The 23586-nt window shown below is 66.9% G+C and overlaps 1 protein-coding gene across 1 annotated transcript; it reads right to left on the reverse strand.

Moving 5' to 3' along the window:
* Window positions 1-15643: 15643 nt before the first annotated feature.
* On the reverse strand, window positions 15644-19427 carry HMX1 (H6 family homeobox 1). Its single transcript, XM_047094156.1, has 2 exons — window positions 19034-19427; window positions 15644-16302 (listed from the first exon to the last, which is right to left on the reverse strand). Exons 1-2 carry the CDS (start codon window positions 19425-19427, stop codon window positions 15644-15646), a joined length of 1053 nt encoding a protein of 350 aa, XP_046950112.1.
* Between the last annotated feature and the right edge of the window lie 4159 nt (window positions 19428-23586).

Below are 23586 nucleotides of genomic sequence, written 5' to 3' on the forward strand. Positions count from 1 at the left end.
TCAACCCCAAGCACTGGGCCCCCGGAACTGCGCGTCTGAGCCCATAGCTGCCGTCCACCCGCAGGAGCCCCCGCACGACAGGGGGGTCCCGGATACCTCCTCCGGGGTGCTGGGCTCTGCCCTTCGTCACCTTCCCAGCTCTGGAAGCGTCCCAACTTCCCGGCTTTCTCCATCCGGCTCCCCCAAGTCCGGAGCACTTAGCACCCAGCACCGCCCCCTCCCCTGACCGTGGCCCTCGGAATGGAGCCCGGACTCCCGGCCAGGGGTCCGAGCCGTGCTTCCCCCTCCGGCCTGGCCACTGCTCTCCGGCGGGTTCCCTGGATCTGAGGACCTCGGCCTGGCGACGCCCGTCATTCACCTCCACCACACCCCTCGTCGCCGTCACCTCTGCGCAAACCGTGCCCTCTGTCTGGAACATTCTCCGGCCACTGCCCCCAGTCTGGGTAGTTCCCACTCGGCCTCGGGGTGGGTGCCTCCTCGCGCCCAGCGTCTAAGCCCCTCGCCACACTCACCAGCCACGTTACGGGATCGGCGCCCCTCCCTCTGTGCGAGTCTCTCCGGCTGGACCGTGGAGCCACGTTCTGCTGGAGCCCCGGTGCCCGGCAAGGCGCCTGCACATGGCGGATGCCCCGGGAAGCTGCGCCGTGCCCAGCGAGGGGGGCTGCAGCCTCTGGGCTCCCCCGCCCCTCAGCGAGCACAGCTCCGGATCCTGCGTGCGAAGGGGCGCCGTGTGGACGGCTGGAAGCCTGAATCGCTTCCCTTCGCAGACGCAGAAGCCGAGGGTGCGAGGGGACAGCCGGGGCACCCAGACCCACGTGTGCGCCGCTCTCACGACGTGCCAGGACAGGCGGGGTCGGAAGAGTGCCCGGGTCTGGGTCCAGATGGCGAAACAAAAGGCCCGTGAACGGCAAGGCTTCCTTTCCCGGGGCCTGAACCCAGAGACGGCCCAGAGTCCCCTCCGGCCCAGGAAGTCGGGTGCCCGGGGGGTGGAGGTGCCTTCCAGCACGGCTGTGCCCGGCTGGCTCCAATTCCCAGGACTCCCCATCGAGGTCGGCGGGAACAACGGAGGCACGGAGCGCCCGCATCGCCATCCGGGCACGGGGGCCCCAGCAGCGTGCAGGGGCGGCCCGTGGGAACGGCCCCTCCAGGGCTCCCCGGGGGCGGGGGTGAGGGCCCTCCCTGCGGGACAGTCGGGGAGGGGGCACCCCTGCCCAGGGGCTCCATCGCTCTCAACCTTCGGGGGCATCCTGTAAGCGCTTGACGCAGTCCGGGATCCTGCCCAGCACACCGGCAGGCACACACAGGTTTGGTGCAGAGCCCACACGTGGATCACCGAAGGCTCCGGGGGCCTCGGGGTGAAGTCCCTAGAAGGGCAAGAGAAGCCCCTGGGTCCCACTATCACCAGCTGCCGGCGGCTGAGTGCCCTTGGGTCCGTCTCCGGGCCTCTCCATTTCTCCACCGAAAGACAAGGAGGCTGAACCCCGCTCCCCACGTCTGAGGAGGGCTCCCTGCGCCTCGGCGAGCTGGCCGCCACCTGTGTCCCGGGCCGACAATCCCCCGGGACAGCAGAGACGGCCGGGCACCGCGGGGCCCACACGCCTTCCGCCGCTGACCCCCCGAGGCCAGGCCAGTGGGTTTGGTCACAGGTTGGGCAGGCGCTCGAACCCGTGCCTGGTCTCAAGGCGACACAAACAGGAAGCGGGTCCCGCCAAAGTCCTCGGAGACTTCAAATAAAGCCGGGATCTTCGAATAAAGCTGGTTCTCAGGCAGGGTGCCCTCCCCGGGCATGAGAGGTGCCCGTTGTGGGAGCTCTCCCCGGGGCCCCGTCCCTCCTGACTCCGAGGGGCTGCGGTCAAGGAGAACAGAGACAGCATTGACCCTGCATTCCTGGGGCAATCACTCACTCACGTTATTTTGGGTAACAGGCCTTGGGTGAAGCCAGTTGAGTGGCAACTTGTAATCAAAGTCACAGATGGGCTCAGCCAGCGGGGCAGACATCCAAGGAGCCGGGCTTCAGGGGAGGAGTTTAGCGGCCGGAACGGCCGGAGGCCCCGGCCCCGCGTCTGTCTGGGCGCCGGCGACCTTGCACTCTCTGGAGCAGCAGAGACAAAGCTGTCTGTGCACCTGCTGTCCTTTCCCCGCGCGCCTACTAGGCCCCACGTGATAGGGCGGCGTGTGCACGGGGCTACCTCCTGTGACCCTCTCTGGGTAGCAAGAGCTAAGGCAGGATGTTGTAGCTCAGAGAGGTCCGGGGCCTTGCCCAAAGCCACACAGCTGGAGAGCCGACGCGCCGCCGGGACTCCCTGGCCCGGGGGGCCACACCCAGTCCCCCTGCCCCGTTCCACCCCGCCTCGCGGGCAGCTGCACTCCTCTTGGCAGTCTAGGGCCTTCGGGCTGGGTGGGGGGGACCGCACACCTCCCACACCCCCCAGCTGGGCTCCGTGGAGCTGCCAACCAGCCACCCGGGAGGTTGGTTCCATCTGAAGATATTTTTTAAAGTTTATTTATTTATTGGTGGGGGGGGGGTGCGGAGAAAAAGAGGGAGAGAGGGAATCCCACGATCCGTGAGATCATGACCCGAGCCGAAACGGAGTCGGACGCTCACCGACCGAGCCACCCAGGCGCCCCCTCAACTGAAGATCTTCTAAAAGTCAGGGCCTCCTGCTTGCCCCCTACTACCCACCCCGCTCTGCGCCAGGAACAAAACTGTCTCTGGAAGTCAGGGGTGGCCGGAGAGATGGAGGCAGAAATCAGTGAAAGGGGCCTCTGGAACATCCCTAAAAGCTGGGAGGAGGCTCCTTTGCCTCCTGCCCTTCCCCTTCCTGAAAGGAGCAGAGACATGAAGGCTGGAGCTTCAGCAGCCATCTTGCGACCTGGAGGACAGAACCTGTGTATTGGGACGGTGGAAAGGAAAAGCAGAAGGAGTCCCTGGGTCTCTGGTGTCTTTGTGGAGCCCCGCTCCAGCCCCGGGCTGCCCGTCTCCAGACTCATTTTACGTTGCTGTGGTCAGGGTTCCGTCATCAGCAGCCACGTGCAGATGCCGACCGGCCCAGTTTAGAAAGTCCTCCCGTGTTAGTTAGGATACTGACCCAGTTTCCTGAATAGAAACCAAGTCGCAGGGGCTTACGCCAGACAGGTTTCCATCTCTCTTACGAGAACGCAAGCTGGTGAATGGTCCAGGGGTGGGGCAGTCTCCCGGCCCCCACGGCCCCCTCCGCTGCCCCCACCTGGACAACGCGGGAGGAACACCCACCACCTCTCCCTGCGCCGACCCAGCCTCGGTGGGCCCGGGAACACGGAGGCGAGGGACGCACATCGGGCGTGAAAAGTGCCAGAGCCCAGCCCCGCGGTGTGGCAGCTGGCGGCAGGCCACGTCCTGCTCCCCGCGGGCCAGTGCCCGAACGGGGGCCGACCCCGGGGAACCCTGAGTGGGCAAAGAGCCCGAGGCTCCTGGAGACGGCTCAAGTTCAGGTCCTGCTCCTACAACGCCCGTGGAAATCCCGGTGCAGGATGTCCCTTTGTCCTCTGATGTGCCGGGAGGATGTTAAAATCCACACAGAGGCCGGAGTGCCTGAGTTGGCCAATGTCACGTGCCAGCTTGGCAGGCGTTTGCTTGGACTCAGGCCTAAGTGTCTCGTGAAGGGGTTTTTCAAATGGCATTAACGTTTAAGTCAGTAGACTTTGAGCCAAGCAGAAGACGCCCCGCCCTCGCCAGGGGGGGTGGGCCTCGCCCAATCAGTGGAAGGCCTTAAGAGCAAAGGCTGAGCTTCGAAGTAGAAGGAATTCTCCTGGAGACAGCACCAGACAAACCCTGCCTGAGTCCCCGCCTGCCAGCCTGCCCTGCAGACTTCGGACTTTCCAGCCTTCCCTCTCCCCGACTCTCTCTCCCTCTCTCTGTCTCTCCGTCTCTGTCTCTCATCTATCCAGAGCTGGTTCTGTTTCTCTGGAGAACCCTGACACGATACCGAAGAACAACGTGAAGAAAAATATACATTACTTCCACCGAGTAGAAACCAACAAACGTGGAAGATAAGGTAGCGAAAAGGACGCCACCAGGAGCCAGCGACCTTCGACCTCTTGCTGTAGGGAAGACCGCTGTAAGAAATGCATTTTCCACCCTGAAATAAATGTGCGCCTGTAGACACGTAAAAAACAATTTCCACAAGCAACGCCAATCCCAGCGGGTGAGAAGCCCTGGATTTCTTCCCCTCCTCGCCCCGGTATCTTTAAGAACACACGTGTGCGGAACAGGGAGTCGTGTAGACGCGCAGGTAACCACCGCTGCGAGGGGCTGGAAGGAAGCCCGCGCCCCGCCGTGGGCTTTCCTTGGGCTCATCACTGCCGGAAGAGCCAGTGTTGTGAGATCCGGGGCCTGGCCCACGTCACGTGGTTGATGCGGGGATTAAACCTCACTCCCACTCGGTAGTCCTTCCACAACTGGTGACTGAGCACCTGTCGGGGGCGGCCTCCGAGCAGCTCATCACGGGGACGGCGGGCCCTGAGTCCTGCCCCGGAGAGCTCCTCACAAAGGAGTCAGATGAGCAACGAGCAATGAGATGATGGGAGGGCCCGTGGGCTGCTGGGGTGCGGGAAGGGGTCACTTGGCCGGGGCAGGGGGGAATCAAGCTGGGGTGGGGTCCGGGCGGGCTCGCTGCGCAGCGAGCCCCCACTTGAAGGAGTCCTGGTAGAGATTTAAAAACAAAAAACGTTTGCTTCACCGGGCACCGAGTCCCTGGAACCCTCGGGAGATTTCCCAGGGAGGCTAGTTGAGGATTCGCCGCCCCCCACCCCCCCCAGGGGAAGCCCCTCAGCCCCAGCCAGGGGGACATGTTTCTGCATGACGCCTTGCAGCCTTCCCGCAGGGTGTGACCCCAAGGAGTCACCCAGGACGACTCAAAAGGCTTTGGGGGTGTTTCCCGGGCTAGGATGCATCTAGTCCCTCCCAAGAAGCCCCCACCCCACCCCACCCCCGGGTGGGAGGGCTCTGGAGAATTCGGAGGCGGGGAATGAGGCGCAGGCAGGGCCTCTGAAAGGGGTGTCCAGGCAGAGCTAGAAACAAGAGGGTCTCAGACCGTTGGAAACCCCAGCCTGCGTGTGTCACCTCTCCCCCTCCACCCGAGGGCATGGGGTCTGTGGGTGCCCGTACGGCCTCTTCCGGGAGGCCAGCCTCGTGCAAGGGGGCTTCTTCCTGGAAGAGTGACAGGTACAGAGAAAAAAGTGAGGGAGTAGGATGTGCTCACACCCAGGACGTTTACAGGACGGCCAGCCCTGTGCGCTCGGGTCCCCAGCTCAGCACCCAGTGCCAGGGGACAATTTGGAGGATGGGAGGGAAGGGCAGAGAGGGCTGACGATGTAAGCACACCCGTGAGCAAGGTCACTGCCCTCTCCGGAAAGGCCGCAGGCACCTGAGACAGTCCTTTACGATGAAACAAAAAACACAAGAAATGAAACCAAGGACCAGCTTGGCAGGAGGGGCAGGGGCGAGCCAGGGGCACGGCGGCGTCCTTCCATGGGCTGGAACCGCTCCTGACTGTTGTTTTCACTCCCTTCTTGGAAACAGAACATCTGAATTGTGCGCACGGACAGCGTTGTGTCATCGTAACAGGAACCAGGAGGAGGGGGAGGAGCGGACATGCGCCCCCCTCCCCCCCCTGCTCTGTCCACTTAAGTCCTCTGACATTCATGGGACTTCTTCCTTCAAAATAGCGGAGTCAGGTGGTGGCTACACGGGCACGTTCGTTAAACTTGGTCGCGTTGTACCTTAACCGTGTGCTTTTCTCAGTAAGAGTGTCTCCATTTGGAAGGAGGGAGGGAGTCCTCCCACGTAGACGTGCTTAGGGGCGGGAATGTTGCGTCCGGTCCCTTCGTTGCCCATTCTAAAACAATAAATAATGGGGGGGGGGGACAAATTATTGAAAACTCTGGCTGTCCGTGTAGTCGGATTTGTGATGCCTTTTTTTTTCCTCCCTTTCTTTCCTGCATTTTCTACAACGAACTGCGTTTCCCTGTGAACCGCAGGGAGGAGGCCGAGGAGGGGGTGCAGGGGCGAGGGGCTGCAGGGGTGAGGGGCGAGGGGGCCAGTCCCTCCGCCCGCGGGTTCCTGGGGGCGCTCCTCGCTCGTGTGGCCGCCTCCCCGAACGGTGTCCCGGCCGAGGCCTCCCGGGAGGTGTGTGCGTGGGGGGGGGGGCGCCCGCGGTCCCGCAGCGTCTGCCCCATGGACCTCGCAGGGCTCGTTCTCCGGGCTGCACGTTCCTTCGGCGCCAGGAGCCTGGGTCCCCGAAGGGCCCAGGTCGCCGCGGCCCCTCCCCCGAGCGAGCCCGCGCCCTCCGCCCGGAGCGCGCTCCGCCCGCGGCGTCTACACCGGCAGGGCTGCGGCCAGGCGGGTCCCACATGCGCGGGGCTGCGGGCGCGCCGGGGCGGCGGGGCCTGGAGAGGGGCAGGCGGAGGAGGGGTGAGGACCGGGGGCGGCTTTTAACGAAAAAGAAGTCGAATCATCAGCGAAACCATTAGGGCTAATGCGCCGCGCACAGACGCGGGATCAATGCGGCCTCGGGGTCGCGGCGGGTGGAGGCGGGGGACCGCGGGGTCGCCGGCCCCGAGCCCCGCCCACTGAGGGGAAGTGGATTTGCGCGAGTCAAGAAAGAAACAAACTCGAACCCAAGTGAGCGGGGCCCGGATGTGCTGACGCCGCGGTTCCGCGCGCGGGGCCGGGGCGCCAGCGCCGCTCCGGGCAGGGTGGCGGGACGCCGAGCGGAGATGCGGGGAAGCGGAGCCAGGGCGAGCCGCGGCCGGGGTGCGGCCCGGAGCCCCGAGAGTCCGGGAGGGGCCGAGAGGCCCGGCTCCGGCCCCGGGCGGCCCAAGGCCCAAGACGCACGCTGAGCTCCCCGCCCCTGGCCGCACGGTTGGGAGGGGTGGGCACCGTCACACACAGACGCACCCTCCGACCCCCGCCCCCAGTCACAGGCTGGTTGGCGGGGGTCCCGGGGTCGAGTCCTAGGTGCTCCCTCGCCAGGCCCGGCCAAGCATCAGACTTTCTGAGGACAAATCTTGAGAAGTCCCCTGGAAACGGGCGGGAGATCGTGGAGCTCAGACAGGGCACCAAGCCGATGGGGGGGGGGGGGGGGCGGGGGGGGGGTGTCCTCAGTGACCAGGTTTCCAATGGGGCCTCCCGCTCCCTCCCCTGCACCCGGGGTGGTGGGGAGACAATAGCCCCTCGTGTTCCCAGGGGACCTGGCCGCGCGTGAGGCCTGCCTCCCGGCGCTGAGCTAAACTGTGGCTCAGTTGAGGAGCAGAGGGGGGGCGGGGAGGGGAGAGGGCAGGGAGGTGGCTGGCTTCTGCTTCCGAGCAGCCCAGGAGCCCGTCTCTGCCTTTCCTGGGGCCACATGGGGTTTATCTGTACCATTCCAACAGGAGGCGACACAGACTGGCCAGAGTGCCTTTCAGGGGCCGGCGCTTTGCTGGGGAGGTGACCCAGGGGGCTGTCACCTGCCCGGAGAATGGAGAATGGAGTATTTTTAAAGCTTGCTTTTTTTTTTTTTCTTTAAATGTTTGTTTATTTTGAGAGGAGGGGAGGGGCAGAGAGAGGGCGAGAGAACGACAGGCCGGTGGTGGGGTTCGGTTTCACAAACCATGAGATCATGGCCTGAGCCAAAATCAAGAACCCGCGGCTTAACCACCCGAGCCACCCAGGCGCCCCGAGAACGGAATCCTTTTAAGCGGCCCCATCTACAGAAACGGCTTGAATCCTCGGGGATCAGAACGCTCCGAGGGAGGCACGCTGCCCTGGGCGGCCTCTGGGGTACAGCCTGGGATACATAGGGGCCGCCCGAGACCCCCCACGTAGGGACCCACATAGGGAAGGGAAGTCCTACTGGCAGAGGGGGAGTCTTGAGGAAGGTCGAGGGGGGCCGGGCTGGAGGACCGAGAGAGACCTTCTGAGGTGATGAGCCGCTCTCCCCCCACCCGCTCGCCCCAACCTGGGCCAGGGGGGTGGGCGGGGGGCCGACCCTCCCCGTTCCCGAGTTGAACGCAGCTCTCTGCCTTCCCCTGCAACGCGGCCTGTGGGATCCGGGGTTGCACCGCTACCCCGATCTTCCTCGTAAAATGGGGGCATCACCCCCAGGTCATCGTGGGGGTGTCTGAGGCACTTCAGGTGACGTGCTCGGTCAGCTCCCAGATGAAAGAAAGCCCCAGTGCAAGGGGGGCGGGCTTAAGGGGCCCGTCTACCCCTCTGCAGCGGGCGGAGCAGGGCCCGGCGTCTTAAGGCTTTGGCCCAGGGTGCGCGTCCACTTCTGGGAACGGGATTTCTGCAGCGAGGGGTGTGTTTGGGGTTAGAGGCTCAGTCGTCCTTGGTGGGGGGGGGCAGGCTCTGGGACACGCTGGGTCTCTGCTGGCGGCTGGGCCTAAAGGGCGGAAGATTAAGGTGCCTCGACGAGTGGGGGCTCGGAGGCCGGCGGGGCCGACGGCGGCGCTGACGGTGCCTGCGGGGTTGGGGGTGCGGCCGTGTTCGTGGGCCGCTGTTGCGCATGCGTGCGCCGGCCTGCGGGGTCGGTCGCGTGGGCACCCTCAGGGGCGCGCCACGTGGCCGTGTGTGTGTGTGTGTGTGTGTGTGTGTGTGTGTGTGTGTACGGAGGCCGGGTCCACTTGAGGCTCTCTGCGCCCAGACCAAGTGGGTTGAGCATCCCGGCGGTGCCACGGATGGGCGAGCTGAGCTCAGGGAGTGAAGCGAGTTTCCCAAAGGCACGCGGACGCGCGTGAAGGCGGACACCGGCCGGCGATCTGAACTGTGCGCCCCATCCTTCCGGGAGGGCAGAATGGGAAGGGGGGAGGCCAGGCCCGAGAGCCAGACCGCAGACTGGGGTGGGGCCGCCCCCCCCCCAAGAGCCGAGCCTCGGGGCGAACCGCCAGCTCCCCACCTGCGGCACACCCCGGGCTTCACCCCTCTCCAGCCCTCGGGTTTAATGCCGCCTCCTCCCAGAAGCCTCCCGGGTCCCGGGCGGGCTCGGGCACTTCCCTCCTCCCCGGCCCCAGCCCCTGCCCTGAAGCGTGAGCTCGCGGCCCTTCTCTGAACGCGAGCGCCGGGCCCGAGGGGGAAAGGAACGGGCGGGGGGAGAGGGGAGCGGGAAGGGGCGAGGTGAGAACCGAGGGGCGGGGCCCGAAGGCCGAGCCAGACTCGGAGACGCCACCGAGACGCCAGGTGAGCGGGGCTGGGGGGCCGGGAGGGGGCGCGGGCGCCGGCGGGCAGGGTGGGGGCGGGGCCGGAAGGGCTGCGGGGAGGGGGCGGGGCACCCGGGAGGACCGCGGGCGGCCGGGGTGCCCGCGGCCGGGGAGGGGTAGGGGCCGCTCCGCGCGGGGCGTCCGCCGGGTCCCGGGAGCTGGCGCCGCTGCCGGTCCCGCCCCTCCCCGCTCGGGCAGCCCCGAGGGACGCTCGGGCCCGGAGAGCGGACGAGCCCGGCCGGCGAGGCCCGGCGGGGTCCGGAAGCGAAATGGCGAAGCCGACTCCCCGCAGCCCGACCCGGGCGACGCAGGCCCCGGCGGGTCGGAATCCGTGCGCGCTTCCAACGGCCTAGGTCGAGGAGACGTCTCCGCAAAGAGCGAGCACGTTTCAAGGGGCCCCGGCCTCCCCGACCCCCGCCGGGGCCGATCAGAAGGGGGGAGGAACCACTTCCCGGAGAGGGGGAATGGAACAAAGCGGGGCCCGCGCGCGGTCCGCGGGGAAGGACGCGAGGGCCGAATCCTGGCGCTGCTGGGAGGAGCGGGGAGGGAAAGGCGAGAGACGCAGAGGCCGAGGCCGACTAAATCGGGGAATCGAGCGAGGAGGGGAGCGCGCAGTCGGGCGGGCGGAGAGCCCGGGAGGCACCGCCGGGGTCGTGGGGGTCAGCAACTCCCGCTGGACCCCAGCTCCCACGGGGGTTGGCGAGACCTCGGGGAGACCCACAATTCGCGGAGGGGGCGCCCAAACCTCGGAAGCCCCTGCGTGCACCTCTCCGGCTCCCCACCGGCCGCTGCTGGGGCCTGCCGCCTGGACCCTCACACCCCCGGGGATCCGGGAGCTGATGCCCTCACAGGGGATGGGGCGCACCCTGAGGACTGGTCTGTCTCGCGGGATGGAGCCCCAGGCTCATGGGGGGGGGGGGTTGTCTCCTGCCCAGCCATGGGCCACCCAACCCAACTCTGCCAGAGTCTGGAGCGCTGTGGTCCCAGGGACGCCGAGAGCGCCAAGAAAGCACCGGGAAACCCACGACACCAACGCGGACCGGAGGGAACGCAGCGGGGCTCAGTCTCCCAAACCCGCGGCGGGGTCGGGCCCTGGCGGCACAGGCCGCTGGAGGTTGCGGTCCAAGGGCGGCGCCAGCGATCCTGCCGCCCTGCTGCGTCCAGAGCTGGACTCGGAGGCCTCCCCGCGGAGGTGATCCCGCGCGCCGGTGGGGAACCGGAGGGGCCCCGGGACGAGTGGGGAGGGGTGGAGGCAGGGAGGCCTTCGCGGAGAAAGAGGAAGGTTTGAGGCCGAAACGCTTGCAGAGATCGAGCGCGCGGGTTTTTAAGTGCCCGTTCGCAGCAAGCAAGGGGGGACAGCGCCCAGGGTGTGAGCGGACCGAGGTCAGACCCCTGACGGGATGAAAACGGGCCTGCAAGGGAAGCGGACCCAGGACCCGGGGCACATCCCTGTGATGTTTCCCCGATCGTCACTTCTGAAAGCACTTTTATCTGGAAGGTTTCAAATGTAAAACAAAGTAGAGGAAAAGCCATAAAAAGAGCCCCCAGGTCCCCACCCGGCGGTTAACAATCACGGACTCCGGACCAACCCAGCGCTGTCTGTCCTGGCTTTCCTTTCTCCTGTGCAATTACTTTGTTTATTCGGTTGCGATATTTGTAAGCAAACGCGGGCGTCACAGCATTCATCGGTAAACACGTAAGCGCAGCCTTAACCGGGAAGAACTTCTTAAAATTCACCGTTCGGCCGTCCGTCACCTCACAAGAAATCCACAACGTGGCCGTGCACTCGGAGGCGGTTGACTTTTGAGGATGAAAATGCAGACAACATACTGTGTGTCAACTTTACTGTGACTTCCAGATAATCAGTAAAAAGCACTATTCCTTTAATAATAAAAAAAAAATTAAGCCAACAAAAACGGAGGCCAGCGGTTTGGGAAGCGGGTGAGGGCGGCACCACCAGGCACGCCAGGCGGTGGCGAAGCCACATGCTACGTCCAGGTTCTTGATTTCTTTCTTCGAGCCTTTGTCTCACGGGTCCGTCCAGATTCAGAGCTCGGCACTGTCACAACAGGATAGACCCCTTTCAGTCCACCTGGGAGGGGCCGTCCCCCTCTCCCCGACAGGGCAGACGGCCTGCAGGGCGAACCGCCTTGGGGACCCGGCTCGGATCACGGAGTCCAGCACTGCTTCTGGCCAAAGGATTGAAGGAGGCCAGACCCCACTGCCCAGTGGGACCCCCCCCCCCGCCCCGCCTCTCCATAGGCAGGCAGCTTGGTGGTCGCCCGCCCTGGCCACTGGAGGGGCAGAGTGGCCAAAGGGAATTATCCAGATGATTCAGACCGGTAGGAAGGCAGATCGGGATGCCGCCCGAGTATTCGCACAAGCAGGGAGCGGGAACCCCAGTGCGGAGCCCCAGGGGTGGGCAGCTGAGCTCCTAGCACAAGGTGGAAGGAAGAAAGTTGAAGGGCCCCATGGCTGAGTGACCTCTTGGGGTCCCTGCCCCAGCATCTCTGCCCCTCTTGGAACCTAATTTCCCCTTCTGAGAATTGCTCGATGGGGCCAGAAAGCCACTCAGGATGCGTGGGAGGGAGACACCTACAGACACGGAAACGAGAGACCAGGCTCTTGCTGCCTCCCTCTTGACCCCAGCCGACCAGTTCCCTGCCCCTTCTGGTAGCCGAGTGCTGGGAAACCTCCCACGTGGCCAGGCCAGACTTGGGGAGAGGCGGGGAGGCCACAGGCCACCTCGGACCTGATGAGAAGGGCCAGAAGGGGAGGAGTGGGAGGCGCTGGGGGGGGGGAGGACAAAGGCAGGGTTCGAAGTGCAGGGGGTGGGGAACCGCCCACCAGGAGGGCATTGCCACCGTGCTCACCACGCCCTCACCGGGGCTCTGGAGGAGGGGGCCTGGCGTGGCCTGGCACGTGGGTCACACAGGGCAACTATCTGGGGAGAAACAGGGCAGGTGCTTCTGTTTCCGGCACGTCTGGCTCTATGTGGATGGCACATAGATGGCAACTCCACACTTGCCTCTGACCCAAGGAACGACCCGAGCCTCTAGTAGAATTTCCCGATGCCCCTTCCGAGGTCCTGGCGCGCCCGGGGGTGGGGGGTGGTGGGGGGTGGGTTCTGGTTCTCCACGTAGCTCTTGTAGGGCCCAGGCAGGGGGCCGAGAGGAGCGGACGGCTGGGTCACTCCCCCAGTCCCACAGCAGCATAGGCCCCAGATGCCGGAGGAGAGCGCCCCTGTGGCCTGGGGGGAACCTTGACCCTTGCGCAGCTCAGAGAAAGCTACGCCTTTACAGTTTCAGACCACCCTCCTCACACGGGTCTGCCAAGAGGAAACAGGCCCCGGAGAAGAGAAGGGATTTGTCCAAGGTCACTGAGCGAGTGGGGCGGGGCCAGGTGTCCGGACCCTGCTGGCCCTGCCTGGGCTCAGGGACTCTGCCAGCCGGAGCCCCGGGCGGCCCAGTGTGGCAGGAATCGGGCCTCGCTTTAAGGAGAAAGTGAGGTGGGGGGTTCCGGAAGAGGGGGAGGCAGGTATGGCAGGAAGGGGTCGCAGGCATCCGTCTTCTGCCAGGAGCAGAGCCCACGAGCCCCGGTGATGGATGCTGCTGGAGCTTCGGGCCAGGTGCCTCCCCAGCCTCGTCCCGCGCTTCCTGGGCTGCCTGTGGTTCGCCACTGGCTTGTGCCACCCTCGCTGTGACACCCAGGATGCCGCTCGCTATGGGGTAGAGCCAGCTTCCCGGAGCCCAGCCGGCCTCACCCCGGCTCGGATCCACTGTCTGTCGGGCTCCTGGGTCCCGGCCCTTCCCGCACAGCCAGCGGGCAGCCCCTCTTTCCACCTCCCGGCTTCCTCCGTCCAGAGGAAGGGCCCACACACAGGCAAGGGAGCCTCTCAACAGCTCAACCTTTGGCTGTTCCGTGGAAAGACACAGCCCTTCTCTCTGAATGCACCGCATTTGCGCATTTGCGGCTGCGACAGCGGGAGGCTGGGTGACCAGGTGGAGGCTCTTGCTTCCTGGTGGGCAGAGGGGAGGTTCTGGACGCGGGGCACCTGCACTCTCCTCTCCCTCCCCCCCACCCCCCTACCCCCGCTGGGACTGTGGTTCCGACCAACATGGCCCAGTGGTGAGCACCTTCGGACGGACCACGCCAGCCACAAACAGTCAAATCAAAGGGTTGCGGGTTGCATCGCGCCGATAACCCCTCTGACTTGAAGCATTTGAGATCTAAAAGTCCCCTGACCTTGGCGGTCCCTGAGAACCATTTTCTCTCTGTACCACGGACAGGGTGCCGCGAGGAGCGCCAGAACCCGCCCGGTGCCGGCCTGGCGTGTTTAGGGAAAGAGCACGGCCCCGAGGCCTCTGTGGTGCGGCTGGGTCTGCCGGGCGGAAGGCTGGTCGCATCCTCTGGAGGACTGGCAGCCATGGGTCCACTGGCTTCAAGAGGCCACCACAAAAGCAAGAGAAGAAGAGAGGGCAGGGACCCCAGGGGGAGCCTGAGGCAGGAGTGCGGAGGCCTGCAGCGGGCAGGATGGGAGGCGGAAGGAGGGGACATGGAGAGATGGTCTGTGCTGCCTTTGCAGCGGCTGCTAGGGGCTTCCTGCCCCCCACTGCCCCCTGTGGCCGCTGACCGGGAACCGGCCTTTGAAACTAACTAGCAGCAAATTTGTTTTCTTGAAACGGATCCTGGAAGTCCCTTCCAAAGTTGAAATGAAACCTAGTTTGGAGAAAAGCAGTGTGGACAGCTTCCCCACGCTAAGCCAGAGGAGAGTCAGCCCAGGAAGGGCTGCAGGGGACTCGGGAGGCAGCTGGGAATGCACCTGGGGGGCAGGGGCTGCGCTGGGCGAGGGACCCCGGAGTGTCTCCTGCCGCCCACCCCCTTAGGCTCTGCAGGCACCGCGAGCCCCAAGGCACAGACCCAGAGGGGGCACTGGCTGCCCCTGCAGGAGGCCCCCCTTTCTGGGACCCAGCCTCAGGGCACTGGGAGCTGGGGGCCGGGAGCCGGATGGCAGGGGTAGACAGACTGATGGACTGCCAGCCCAGGGAAGACCCCGGTGGCGCCTGCTCCCGGGCCGTCTGTCGCCTCCGCGGAGGGAGAACACCGAGCCCCTAGTGTGGCCCGGATGCTGTGCGTCTCAACCCGGGAGACTGAAGCTGAGGGACAGAGACAGGTTTTCAAGGAGACCGGACTCTGTTACAGAAGTGACCCTCCCAAACACCCTCACAGGGGACCCTGTATTCACCCCGAAATCCGGTCTTGGGGGGGGGGTGATGGAGGCTGGCGGCCACCGTAATGCAGGCTATTGGAATAAGCTTTGTTCAGAGCCCATCAGCTCAGTCCCCAGCTTGCCAGAGCCTGCGGATGGCCCAGGGGGACAGGAAGCTGGAGAGCCGCATTTGCCCCCTGACCTTGCTGGCACTGTGTTTTGTTTGGGCCGAAAGAAGAGCGGGTATGCCAGCCGTGACGGTGACTCCCAGCGCTAGTGCAGGACGGGGACTCGGATGTGGGGGCCACATAGCTGGCTGCTGCTTGTGCCAAAGGAGGGTGCCAGCGGGTGCTTCGACTCATGGCTTCGGGTTCTGTGGAGGCCCCAGGACCGTGGGACACAGGACGCTCGGTCCCCTCGTCCTCCCCACCACGACGACGTCCCCTGAGGTCCTGCTGGGCCTCCTGTCCGGGGGGGGGGGGGGGGGGGGGGAAGTCCCCAGACCTGGGCTCCCGAATTGGAAAGAGCTCCAGGAAGGAGGGACAGGCGCTTCTGAGGGGGCCCCGCCCCAGGGACCACACAGCGGCAGAAAGCGTCCAGAAAACGTCCCTTTTATTCCGTTACGCAAATAAGTAGGTTCGTTTTTAAAAAAGTCTTCGCCAGAAGCACGGGAGGCCGCAGCCCGGGAGACGAGCTCCCGTCCGCCCCGGGGCGCAGAGCAGTCTGGCGGAAGGGCCACCTGGCGGGGTCTTCTCCCCAGGGCTCCCCTCTGCTGGGCCCACCGGCGAGGCCGTGAGGCTGATCACAGTCCTCCCGAGGCCTGCCTCTGGGCTCCGCGCAGTCCTGGGAAGGGACGTTGGCGTTGGGGGAGGGGGGCGGCGAGACGGGGAGCGGTGGCTTCCAAGCACCTTTGACAGCCCGTTTGCCTGCTTCGGACTGGGCCCGCGCTGGCTGCGAGCGGCTGAGGCCTGGCCTGTGCCGGGCGCACTGCCTCTCCGTGATGCCCTCTTCCCTGCCGGGGATCCGGCCTATTTGGAAGCCACGGTCGAAGACGCCCCGGTTACATTCTGCACGAGCTTGGGACAGGACTCGGGCCAGGGCGGCAGCCTGCCACGGGCGGCAGAGGGGCCCTCGCAGCGCCCCGGCCCCCCTCCACGCTTCGCGGGTGCGCCCCAGGGGTCCCCGGCGGCCACCCGGAGCGGGCCCAGCGCGTGGGGCTCACACCAGGCCGGGCATCTGCGCCCGAAGGAAGGGCACGGAGGCGGCCGCCGGGAAGGCGGCCAGCGGGTAGGCGAGGGCCCCGGAGAAGCCGAGCAGCGGCGGGGGCGGCGCGGGCGCGGCGGGCGCCAGCGGGAAGGGCAGCGCGGCGGCGGGGGGCCCGGGGGCGGCCGCGGCCGGGGGGCTCTCGTGGTACAGCACCGGCACGCGGACCAGGCGCTGCGCGCCCGGCGGGGACAGGCTGGCCGCCTCCAGCTCGGCCGCCAGCTGCCGCTTCCACTTGTTGCGGCGGTTCTGGAACCAGATCTTGACCTGCGTCTCGGTGAGCTGCAGGGAGGCGGCGAGGCCGGCGCGCTCCGCGCTGCTCAGGTAGCGCTTCAGGTCGAAGGTGGACTCGAGCTGGAAGACCTGGCTGCGCGAGAAGACCGTGCGCGTCTTCTTCTTGCGACCGCCGCCCACGCCGACGCCACCGCCGCGCCCCTCGCCCGCCGCGGCCGGGGCCTCGGCCGGCGGCGCCGCCTCCTCCGCGCCGGCCGCCGGGCCCCGCGCCGCCAACTCCGCCGCCTCTCGCTGCACCGCTCCCGGCCCGGGGCCCCGCTGCCAGGCGCCCTCGGCGCGGCCCATCTCCTCGCCCGTCTCCGGTGAGTCCCGGTCGCTGGCTGCAGGGGAGAGAGGGGCACACGGTCGGTTCCGGGGTTGACGCCCAGACCCAATCTCGGCGGCCGGCTCCTCCCCCCACGGGCTCGCCCACCGCTGCAGGCAGGGAAGCACTCCCTGCGCGGGGCCCTGCACCCCGCACCGGGGCCCGCGGCTCTCACCCAGGGGGTGCAGAAAGAGCCGCCGGGAGGAGGTGAGCTCGAAGACCGGCAGGCTGGCCGGCTCACTGTCCCTCACGAGTGCACACCCACAATGGAGGACAGAGGAAAGACGAGGGAAAAAAAAAGGGGGGAGAGAAAGAAACACAAAAACGCAGGCAGAAACGCAGAAAGGAGAGCGACTCCGTAACCACTGGCTCCCTCCGCGCCGAACCACGGAAAGGCCTTGCAGGCACAACAGGGCTGGAGGAGAGATGCCTTTCCGAGGCGCCTACGCACTGGAAAACACACGGGTTCCCTGACTGCCCAGCACCCAGGCCCGCACCACGCGTCCCAGACACAGAAGCAGACTTGCAGTGACCCCTCCCCGACCACTGAGAAACTGACGCAGCGTTCCCGGTTCCCGCCTGCACAGAAACGTCCCAAGACCGAGAACGAACGAAAGCAGACGATCCCCCAGACTCCAGGTGACGCTGGCGGGCCACTCACTCCCCATTTCCTGTACCCCTCACCCAAGTGCCCACAGAGACAGACGCGCCCGCCCTCCCCCCAGTCGTGCTCAAAGGGAGCACAGACAAATGGGGCTCTGCCCAAACACCCAGCAGCTGCGCGGCACCCCAAGCCTGTGGCTTCGGGGTCACAGAAGGCCACAGGGTTCCTGAGCTCATGCTGCAAATTCTGAGCTTCACCCGAACTCCCACAAGGAGATGCCCCCCAGGGCTGACAAGGGGTGGTCCCTCCCAGGTGAGGGGTCGCCCCAGGGCCCAGGCGCTTGTCCAGAATCCAGGCCGGCTGGAAATCGGCAGCGGCCAGCCTGCGGGGTCCCAGCCGGGCCCAGGCCGCTTCGTCCTCCGCCTCCCCTGGGCCTGAGGCTCCCGTGCCAAGGCGTGGCAGGGGGGCAGTCTAAGCGAAGTGTGGCCCCGCCACACTGGGAAGACAGCGGTGTGGCGGCAACGCGAGCGTCTCTAAGGTGCGCAAACACTGCTGGGCTCATGTGTGTGCTTGCCCATGCCCCTGTGCTCACAGAGGTGTGCAGGTCTGCGTGTGCCCCTGGCCAACCCCGGTGTTGTGAGCTTTCTCGGTGCTAACAAGGAGTCGGGTTCCAGGCTGTGTGCCACTAGATAGTGGCGCCTCTGCCGCCACCCCCCTCCCCCGACACCCCAAGCCCCCAGACTCACAGAGGCCCCATCGCTACAAGACACCCGGCCAGGCCTGCCAGCCCCGGTGGGAAACCTGGACCCTAACCCGCATCGCACGAAATGGGGACCCACGTCTCCTGGAGCTACCACCGGGGCTATGGGCGGAGACGAAACTCTGGGGCAAGCTGGGGGACACGTTTCACCCTGCCAGATCTTTTCAGAAACACGGACGGGCACTAAATTTGGTCGCCTGATTTCAGGGAAACCACTGAGACCTGGTCCAGCGTAAGTGAGAAGGGTGGGGACCCCAGACTTTCTGGGTATGGGCTCTGAGAGGTGGGTCCCTTTGCGAAACGGTCTCTCCCACTCCAGAGAGGGGCTTTATCCAAGAGGTGAGAGGGGTCTGGCCCGCCTACCCCCCCAGCACACACTAATGGATTTCGGAGCAAGAGCCTGTAAGAGTCCACAGCTGGCTTTATGGTGTGTGGGGTGCTGGCCAAGCCTGGGGGTCAGAGTTGGAATGACTTCCTGGTGTTCCTCCCAGGGGTGTTCCTCCAAGGGGCAGGTCCCCGCGGGGCAGTGACCCCAGGGAGAGGGGGCAGGACTCCGCGGGGGGGGGGGGGGCGGGGATTGAGTGGCTCTGGGGCTGAGAACCCCCACTCCCAGCCTCTGAGCCCTCAGCGGGGAACAAAGACGTGGAGGGGGAGGGGTAGCAAAGGAAGAGAGAGGAGTGGGACCGGGGGCGTCAGAAGGGGCGCCTTCTTGCCTGGCATAGCTGCGGCCATGGTGCCCGGGAGGACCAAGGCCAAGGCCCAAGCAGCCCAGGCCCTGTCTGCGGCTCTCTCTGAGGAGATGGGGCAGTGGGGGCACAGATGCTCCTGCCCGTGTGTCCAGCACCCACCCCCCCACCCCCAGTCAGTGGCTCCCTCTGCTGCAGCCCCCTTCACGTTGCCCCTTCCCGCTCTGCTTGTCTTCCCCTCTTTTGCTACCCTCCCGTCTTTCCACCGAAGCCAGAGGGTTCTGCTGTTACGACTTCCCTTCTCCGGGCTCCCCTCTCCCCACACCCCTCTTCTTCTTCCTCCGTCCTTCCCTCTTCTCCCATCCAACCTGTGCTTTCTTTCTCCCTCCTTCTCCACCCCGCTTCCCTCGCTCTTCGTCCACTGCCTGGTGTCCCCGGTCCCCAGACTCCTCTCCGCGGGCTCTCCAGCCTCCCTGGGACCCGTAGAGTCTGGCGATGGGTGAAGCCCGAGCCCTGCAAAGCCTTCTCCCTGCACGGGGACCCTGACCCAGGGAGTGGGCCCCCAAACCCGCCCCCACCAGGGGCTCCGCTGGGGCCCCGCTGCACACAAGAAGGAGGGTGGCCCAGAAAGGCCTCCGACGGACCCAAAGTCCCCGAGCACACCGCCCGGCCCACCCCTCCCGGCGCCCTCACTCACTGTCCGGACTGAGGCCGCCTCCGTAGCCGCCGTGCGCCCGAGGGTACCAGCGCGTCGCGCCGCCGCAGCCCAGAGCGTAGGGCGGCCCGGGCCCGGGGGGCGGCCGGGGACCGAGGCCCAACGCGCCGGGCCCGAGCAGCGCCCGCGCCCGCGCCTCCCCGCCGGGCCCCGCGCCCGCGCGCAGCTGCCGCCGCCGCTGCAGCCGCCGCCGCCGCGCCTGCTCCGCGTCCTCGTCCTCCGGGTCGTCGTCGTCCTCCTCCTCGTCCTCGCGGCCGCCGGCGCCCTGGGCCGCGCGCCGGGCGCCCTTGGCCTCGGCCGCCAGCAGGTTCTCGATGAGGAAGGAGGAGGCGCGGGCCGGCGTGGCGCGCCCGGGCTCCGTCAGCTCGTCCGGCATCGCGGCCGCGGGCCCGTCGGGCTCTGCCGGGCTCCTCGGGGTCCCGGGCCCCGCTGGGGACAGGGGCGCGCGGCTCCCCCGGCGCACGCGCGGGCCGGGCCCTGCAGCCGCCGCCGGGAGCGCTGGCGTCGGGCCCCGGCGGGCGGGCGGGCGGCGGGCGGCGGGCGGCGGCCTCGGCGCGGGGCTGGGCTGGGCCGGGAGCGGGTGCGCGCCGACAGCCGGCCGGGCAGCCGCCTCGCTCGCCTTTCACGTCGCCGCTCTGGTCGCCGCCCGGGCCGGCCCCGCTGGGGGCGGGGAGGGGCGGGGGAGGGGCCAGCGGGGGCGGGGCGGCGCGGGCCGGGCGGGTCGCCGGGGTGGAGGGGGGGGGGCCGCGTGGGGTGGGGCCCCCCGAGCGCGGCCGCGGCCCGGAGACGCCGCCGGGACCCGGGCGCGCGGGCGGTCGCGCGGCCGAGGCGGGTGTGGGGTGGGGGGAGGGTGGGGGCGGCCGCGGGGAGCCCGGGCCGGGGGTCGCGGCCAGGCGGGCCCCGCGTGATCCGCCGCCCGGGCCCGCACCGCCCCCGCGCCGGGGGGTGGGAGGGGGTGTGGCCTCGGCCGGGCGGCAGCCCATTGGCCGCGGGGCCCCGGAGAGAGCCGTGCTGGCCAATCAGCGCCCGGCCACGGCCGTAATTGCCTCGCGGCGGGGCGAGCGCTGCGCCGGGCGTGAGTGAGTGTGCGCGCGCTCGCGAGTGTGGTATGTGCGGGTGTGCGCGCGTGGGGAGGTGCGCGTGCGAGCGGGGCGTGAAGACCCCGCGACTTCCAAGCACCGCCAGAGGCCGGGCCACGGCCGGCTTCAGGGCTGCGAGGCTGCGGCCGGTTTCGGTGCCCACGCGTAATAAAGTGTTTTCAGTGCCCCGGGGCGGGGGGGGTGCATGGAACCCTCTCGTTCCCGGGCTCAGCCTCAGAGCGTAAGGAGGTGTTCGCCCCCCCCCCCACTCCTGTGGCCCCGCCCGCTGCGCGGCCGAGGTCCCGCTCCCGGAGAGCGGGTCCCCGCCGTCCCGCTCCCCGGGAGGCTCGGGCCTTAGGAAGGGGGTGGGGGCGAGAGCCAGTGCCCCTGGCCGCTCAGGTCTTGGGGGGGCAGACCCCATCCCTCACGGAGCCTCCGTTTCTAGACTCTGAACCCGTGGGGAGTCTCCTCCGGTTCCTGCAGCGGGGAGCGCGGCGACAGAAATGCGTCCCGGCCCACGCCGCCACCTCGGGGCTGTGTCAGCTCCGCCCGGGAGCAGGTGACGGCCCAGCCACCGGGTCGCAGCGCGGTCGCGCGGGTGGAGCCGGCTTCACCGGACGCGGGTTTTCTCCGAGAGAGAGCTACATCCCGCCTCCCAGTGCCAGCCGGGGTGGCCCCTGTCCAGCCGCGTGCTGCCCGCGTTCTCCCGGGACGGCTGCAGGCCGGCCCCCGGCGCTCCGAGTTTCAGATCAGCCACGGCGGCCGGGAGCATCAACCCCATTTTCCAGAGGGGAAAACAGAGGCGAGGCGAGGCGAGGAGAGACCACACCGTCTGGTAAGTGGCTCTGGCAGGCCTGAATTCCGGCGATCGGGGCCTGGGGTCGGACGGGGGAGCGGAGTGGCAAGGCCGCGGAGCCGGCCCGGACGAGGCGTAGCCCGCGGGATTCTGCCGGCCTGCAGCCGCGGAGGTGAAACGCTGCGCACCCGCGTGCCTTTTCTGGAGTGCCTGCAGGAGCAGGCTTGCCCTGGCCCGTCTCACCAGCCCCCCGTTTTCTCCCCGCGGCTGATGGGAAGGACCTCTGGGGGGCTAGGGGGTTTCTGCAGCCTCAGGAACCAGATGCCGGGCCCATCTTCTCTGGCCTTCACATCGGGCCCCAGAAGGGGCAAAGCCTGGCGGTGACAGGGGCTCTCCACAGCCTGGAGGCAGACACGGAGATGAGGGCTCTTCCCCCCTTTTTGTAGATGAGGACGCTGTGCAAGAGTGGAGAGAGCTGGGGTCTCCAAGTATTACACTCTGGGGGCTCCTGGGGTCAGGGAGACTCCAAGGGGTCGAGCCGGAAGGGGCTGAGCCAAGGGGAGAGCTGGCAACCCCAGTCGTTTGGGAAGAGAAGTGCCAGCCGGGTGGGTGGGAGCTGACCACAGGGTCTAATCAGAGGGCATTTCTGAGAGTCGGGGAAACTGAGGCCCGAGAGGTGCCCAGATAAGAAGACAATGGCTGTGGGGACGTAACCACCCACTTTAGGGGAGCTGTCCTGGGCCCTCCTTCGGCACACTTCTCGAACCTCAAGCCTGAGAGGCTGGTGCCCTCACTGCCATGATTTCCAAGCGTGGGGGCTTCCTCCGGAGTCTGGGTTCAGTTCTCTCTGCTCTCCAGTTGTGTGGCCCGGGGCAGGGGCGGGGGGCGCCTCGCCTCACATCCTGTTTCTTGTGAACCTCTGGGAGTCAGCGCCCCGCGGTGACAGGCTGTTGGGAGGAGGGAGGGCTGGGTGCGCCCAGGCGGGGGACCCAAGCCTCAGTGCTCTCTTGCCAGGGTCGCCCCCCTGCCTCTGCCGCACCGCCAGGTCGGGACGGGCTGAAGGCGAGCGGAGGAGCGTGGGCCTTCTCGTGTCTCCCACACGGGCCTTGTGGGGGTTGCAGAGGGCGCTTCCCTGACGCGGGCACGGGGCAGCGTCTGGGGCGCCCGGCGCCGGGTCCCCGAGACGGTCACGACAACGGTGACGGCGGAGCCCCAGCGCGCGAGGCGGGCAGTGCAGAGCCGCAGATGGTCGCCGCTGGGCCGTGGGGTCGGCCAGGGAGGCGAGAGGTCGCCCGCCGCGTAGCGCTTGTCCAGGCCTCCCGCCGCTGTGCACAGGGCCGGTCCCAGAGCCGGGGCGGAGGGCAGCCCTGCATCGAGGTGGGAGGAGAGGCCAGTTCTGAGACAGGACCGTCTGCAGAGGCGGGAACCGGGGATCGCCACCACCGAGGCTGTGTGCGTTCAGACCCGCGGGCAGCTCTGAGGGGCTGGCCCTTCTCCGGCCAGGACGGTCTCCGGCACTCGTCCCTGGGGGCGCTGTCTGGAGACCGCCGCCACCGCCTAGGGCCCTGAGCCCAGGTTCTGGCGCTCAGAGGCCCAGAGCTCACGTTTGCCATCCCCTGTGGGCAGGCTCTGGGCAGAGAGACTCCTGGGGCACAAAAGGGGAGCGTGCTTGTGTCTCCGTGTCTGTGAGGCACCCGCAGCCGCCCCCACTTATTTCTTCTCTGTCCATTCCTGTCCTTCCTTCCCCCCTCTGGGTTTCTCTCTCTCTCTCCCCTGTGCAGTGGGACCACGGTGGGATCCCAGCAAACCGTCCTAGAGGACGCCGGGTGGCCTTCTCAGCTGGACAGTGAGCAGGGGCTGTGCCCTGGCACCTGTGTCCCAAGTGCCTAGCTCAGAGCCGGTCGTCAATGGTGCCCTGCAAGGCAGAGACGCGGTCGTGGGAATAATCCCGGAAGGTCCCATCGGGAGTCAGCAACCTGCAGCCGGTCTCTACCTGCTTTGTTTGGTCTTAATAAGCTATTTGGGGGGGGGTTGGAATAATTTCAGGGAATGTCCACTTAAAATTTTTTTAATGTTTACTTAACTTTTGAGAGAGGGAGAGAAGAACGCGAGTGGGGAAGGGGCAGAGACACAGAATCCCAAGCAGGCTCCAGGCTCAGGCTCGGAGCTGTCAGCACGGAGCCTGACGCAGGGGCTCGAACTCACAAACTGCGAGGTCACGACCTGAGCCGAAGTCGGATGCTTAAGCGACTGAGCCCCCCCCCCCCCCCCCCGGGCGCCCCGCCCCAGGAATGTCCTACTTTTGAATTACAATTCGTCTTACTTGTGCTTCCGTCCTCACTCACCCCTATCCCTTTGGCCTTAGCTCACCCTCGTGCCCGCCACACCCCCACCCCGTGCTCTTGTGTATGTACCTCCCCTGTCCCTTATTTCCCCCCCTGAAAGTAGAAGTTTGAGATCTGTGCTGATGCGCATGGCACGGATTTGTAAATCACTGGGTACTGACCCAACTGCCGTGCCGCCTTGTCCTGGTTATTACGGCTGCGTCACACACTTCCCCAGAACTTAGGGGTATACGACAACCATGTGGGGCCCGGGGCTTGGGATGCCTTGCCTCCTGTGCGTGATGTTGGGGCCTTGGCGGGAACACTCGAAGACTT

The sequence above is a fragment of the Lynx rufus genome, unplaced genomic scaffold (assembly GCF_022079265.1).
Source record: "Lynx rufus isolate CCGP_SWC_20201006 ecotype Redwood Valley unplaced genomic scaffold, mLynRuf1.p SCAF_38, whole genome shotgun sequence".
Lineage (NCBI taxonomy): Eukaryota > Metazoa > Chordata > Mammalia > Carnivora > Felidae > Lynx > Lynx rufus.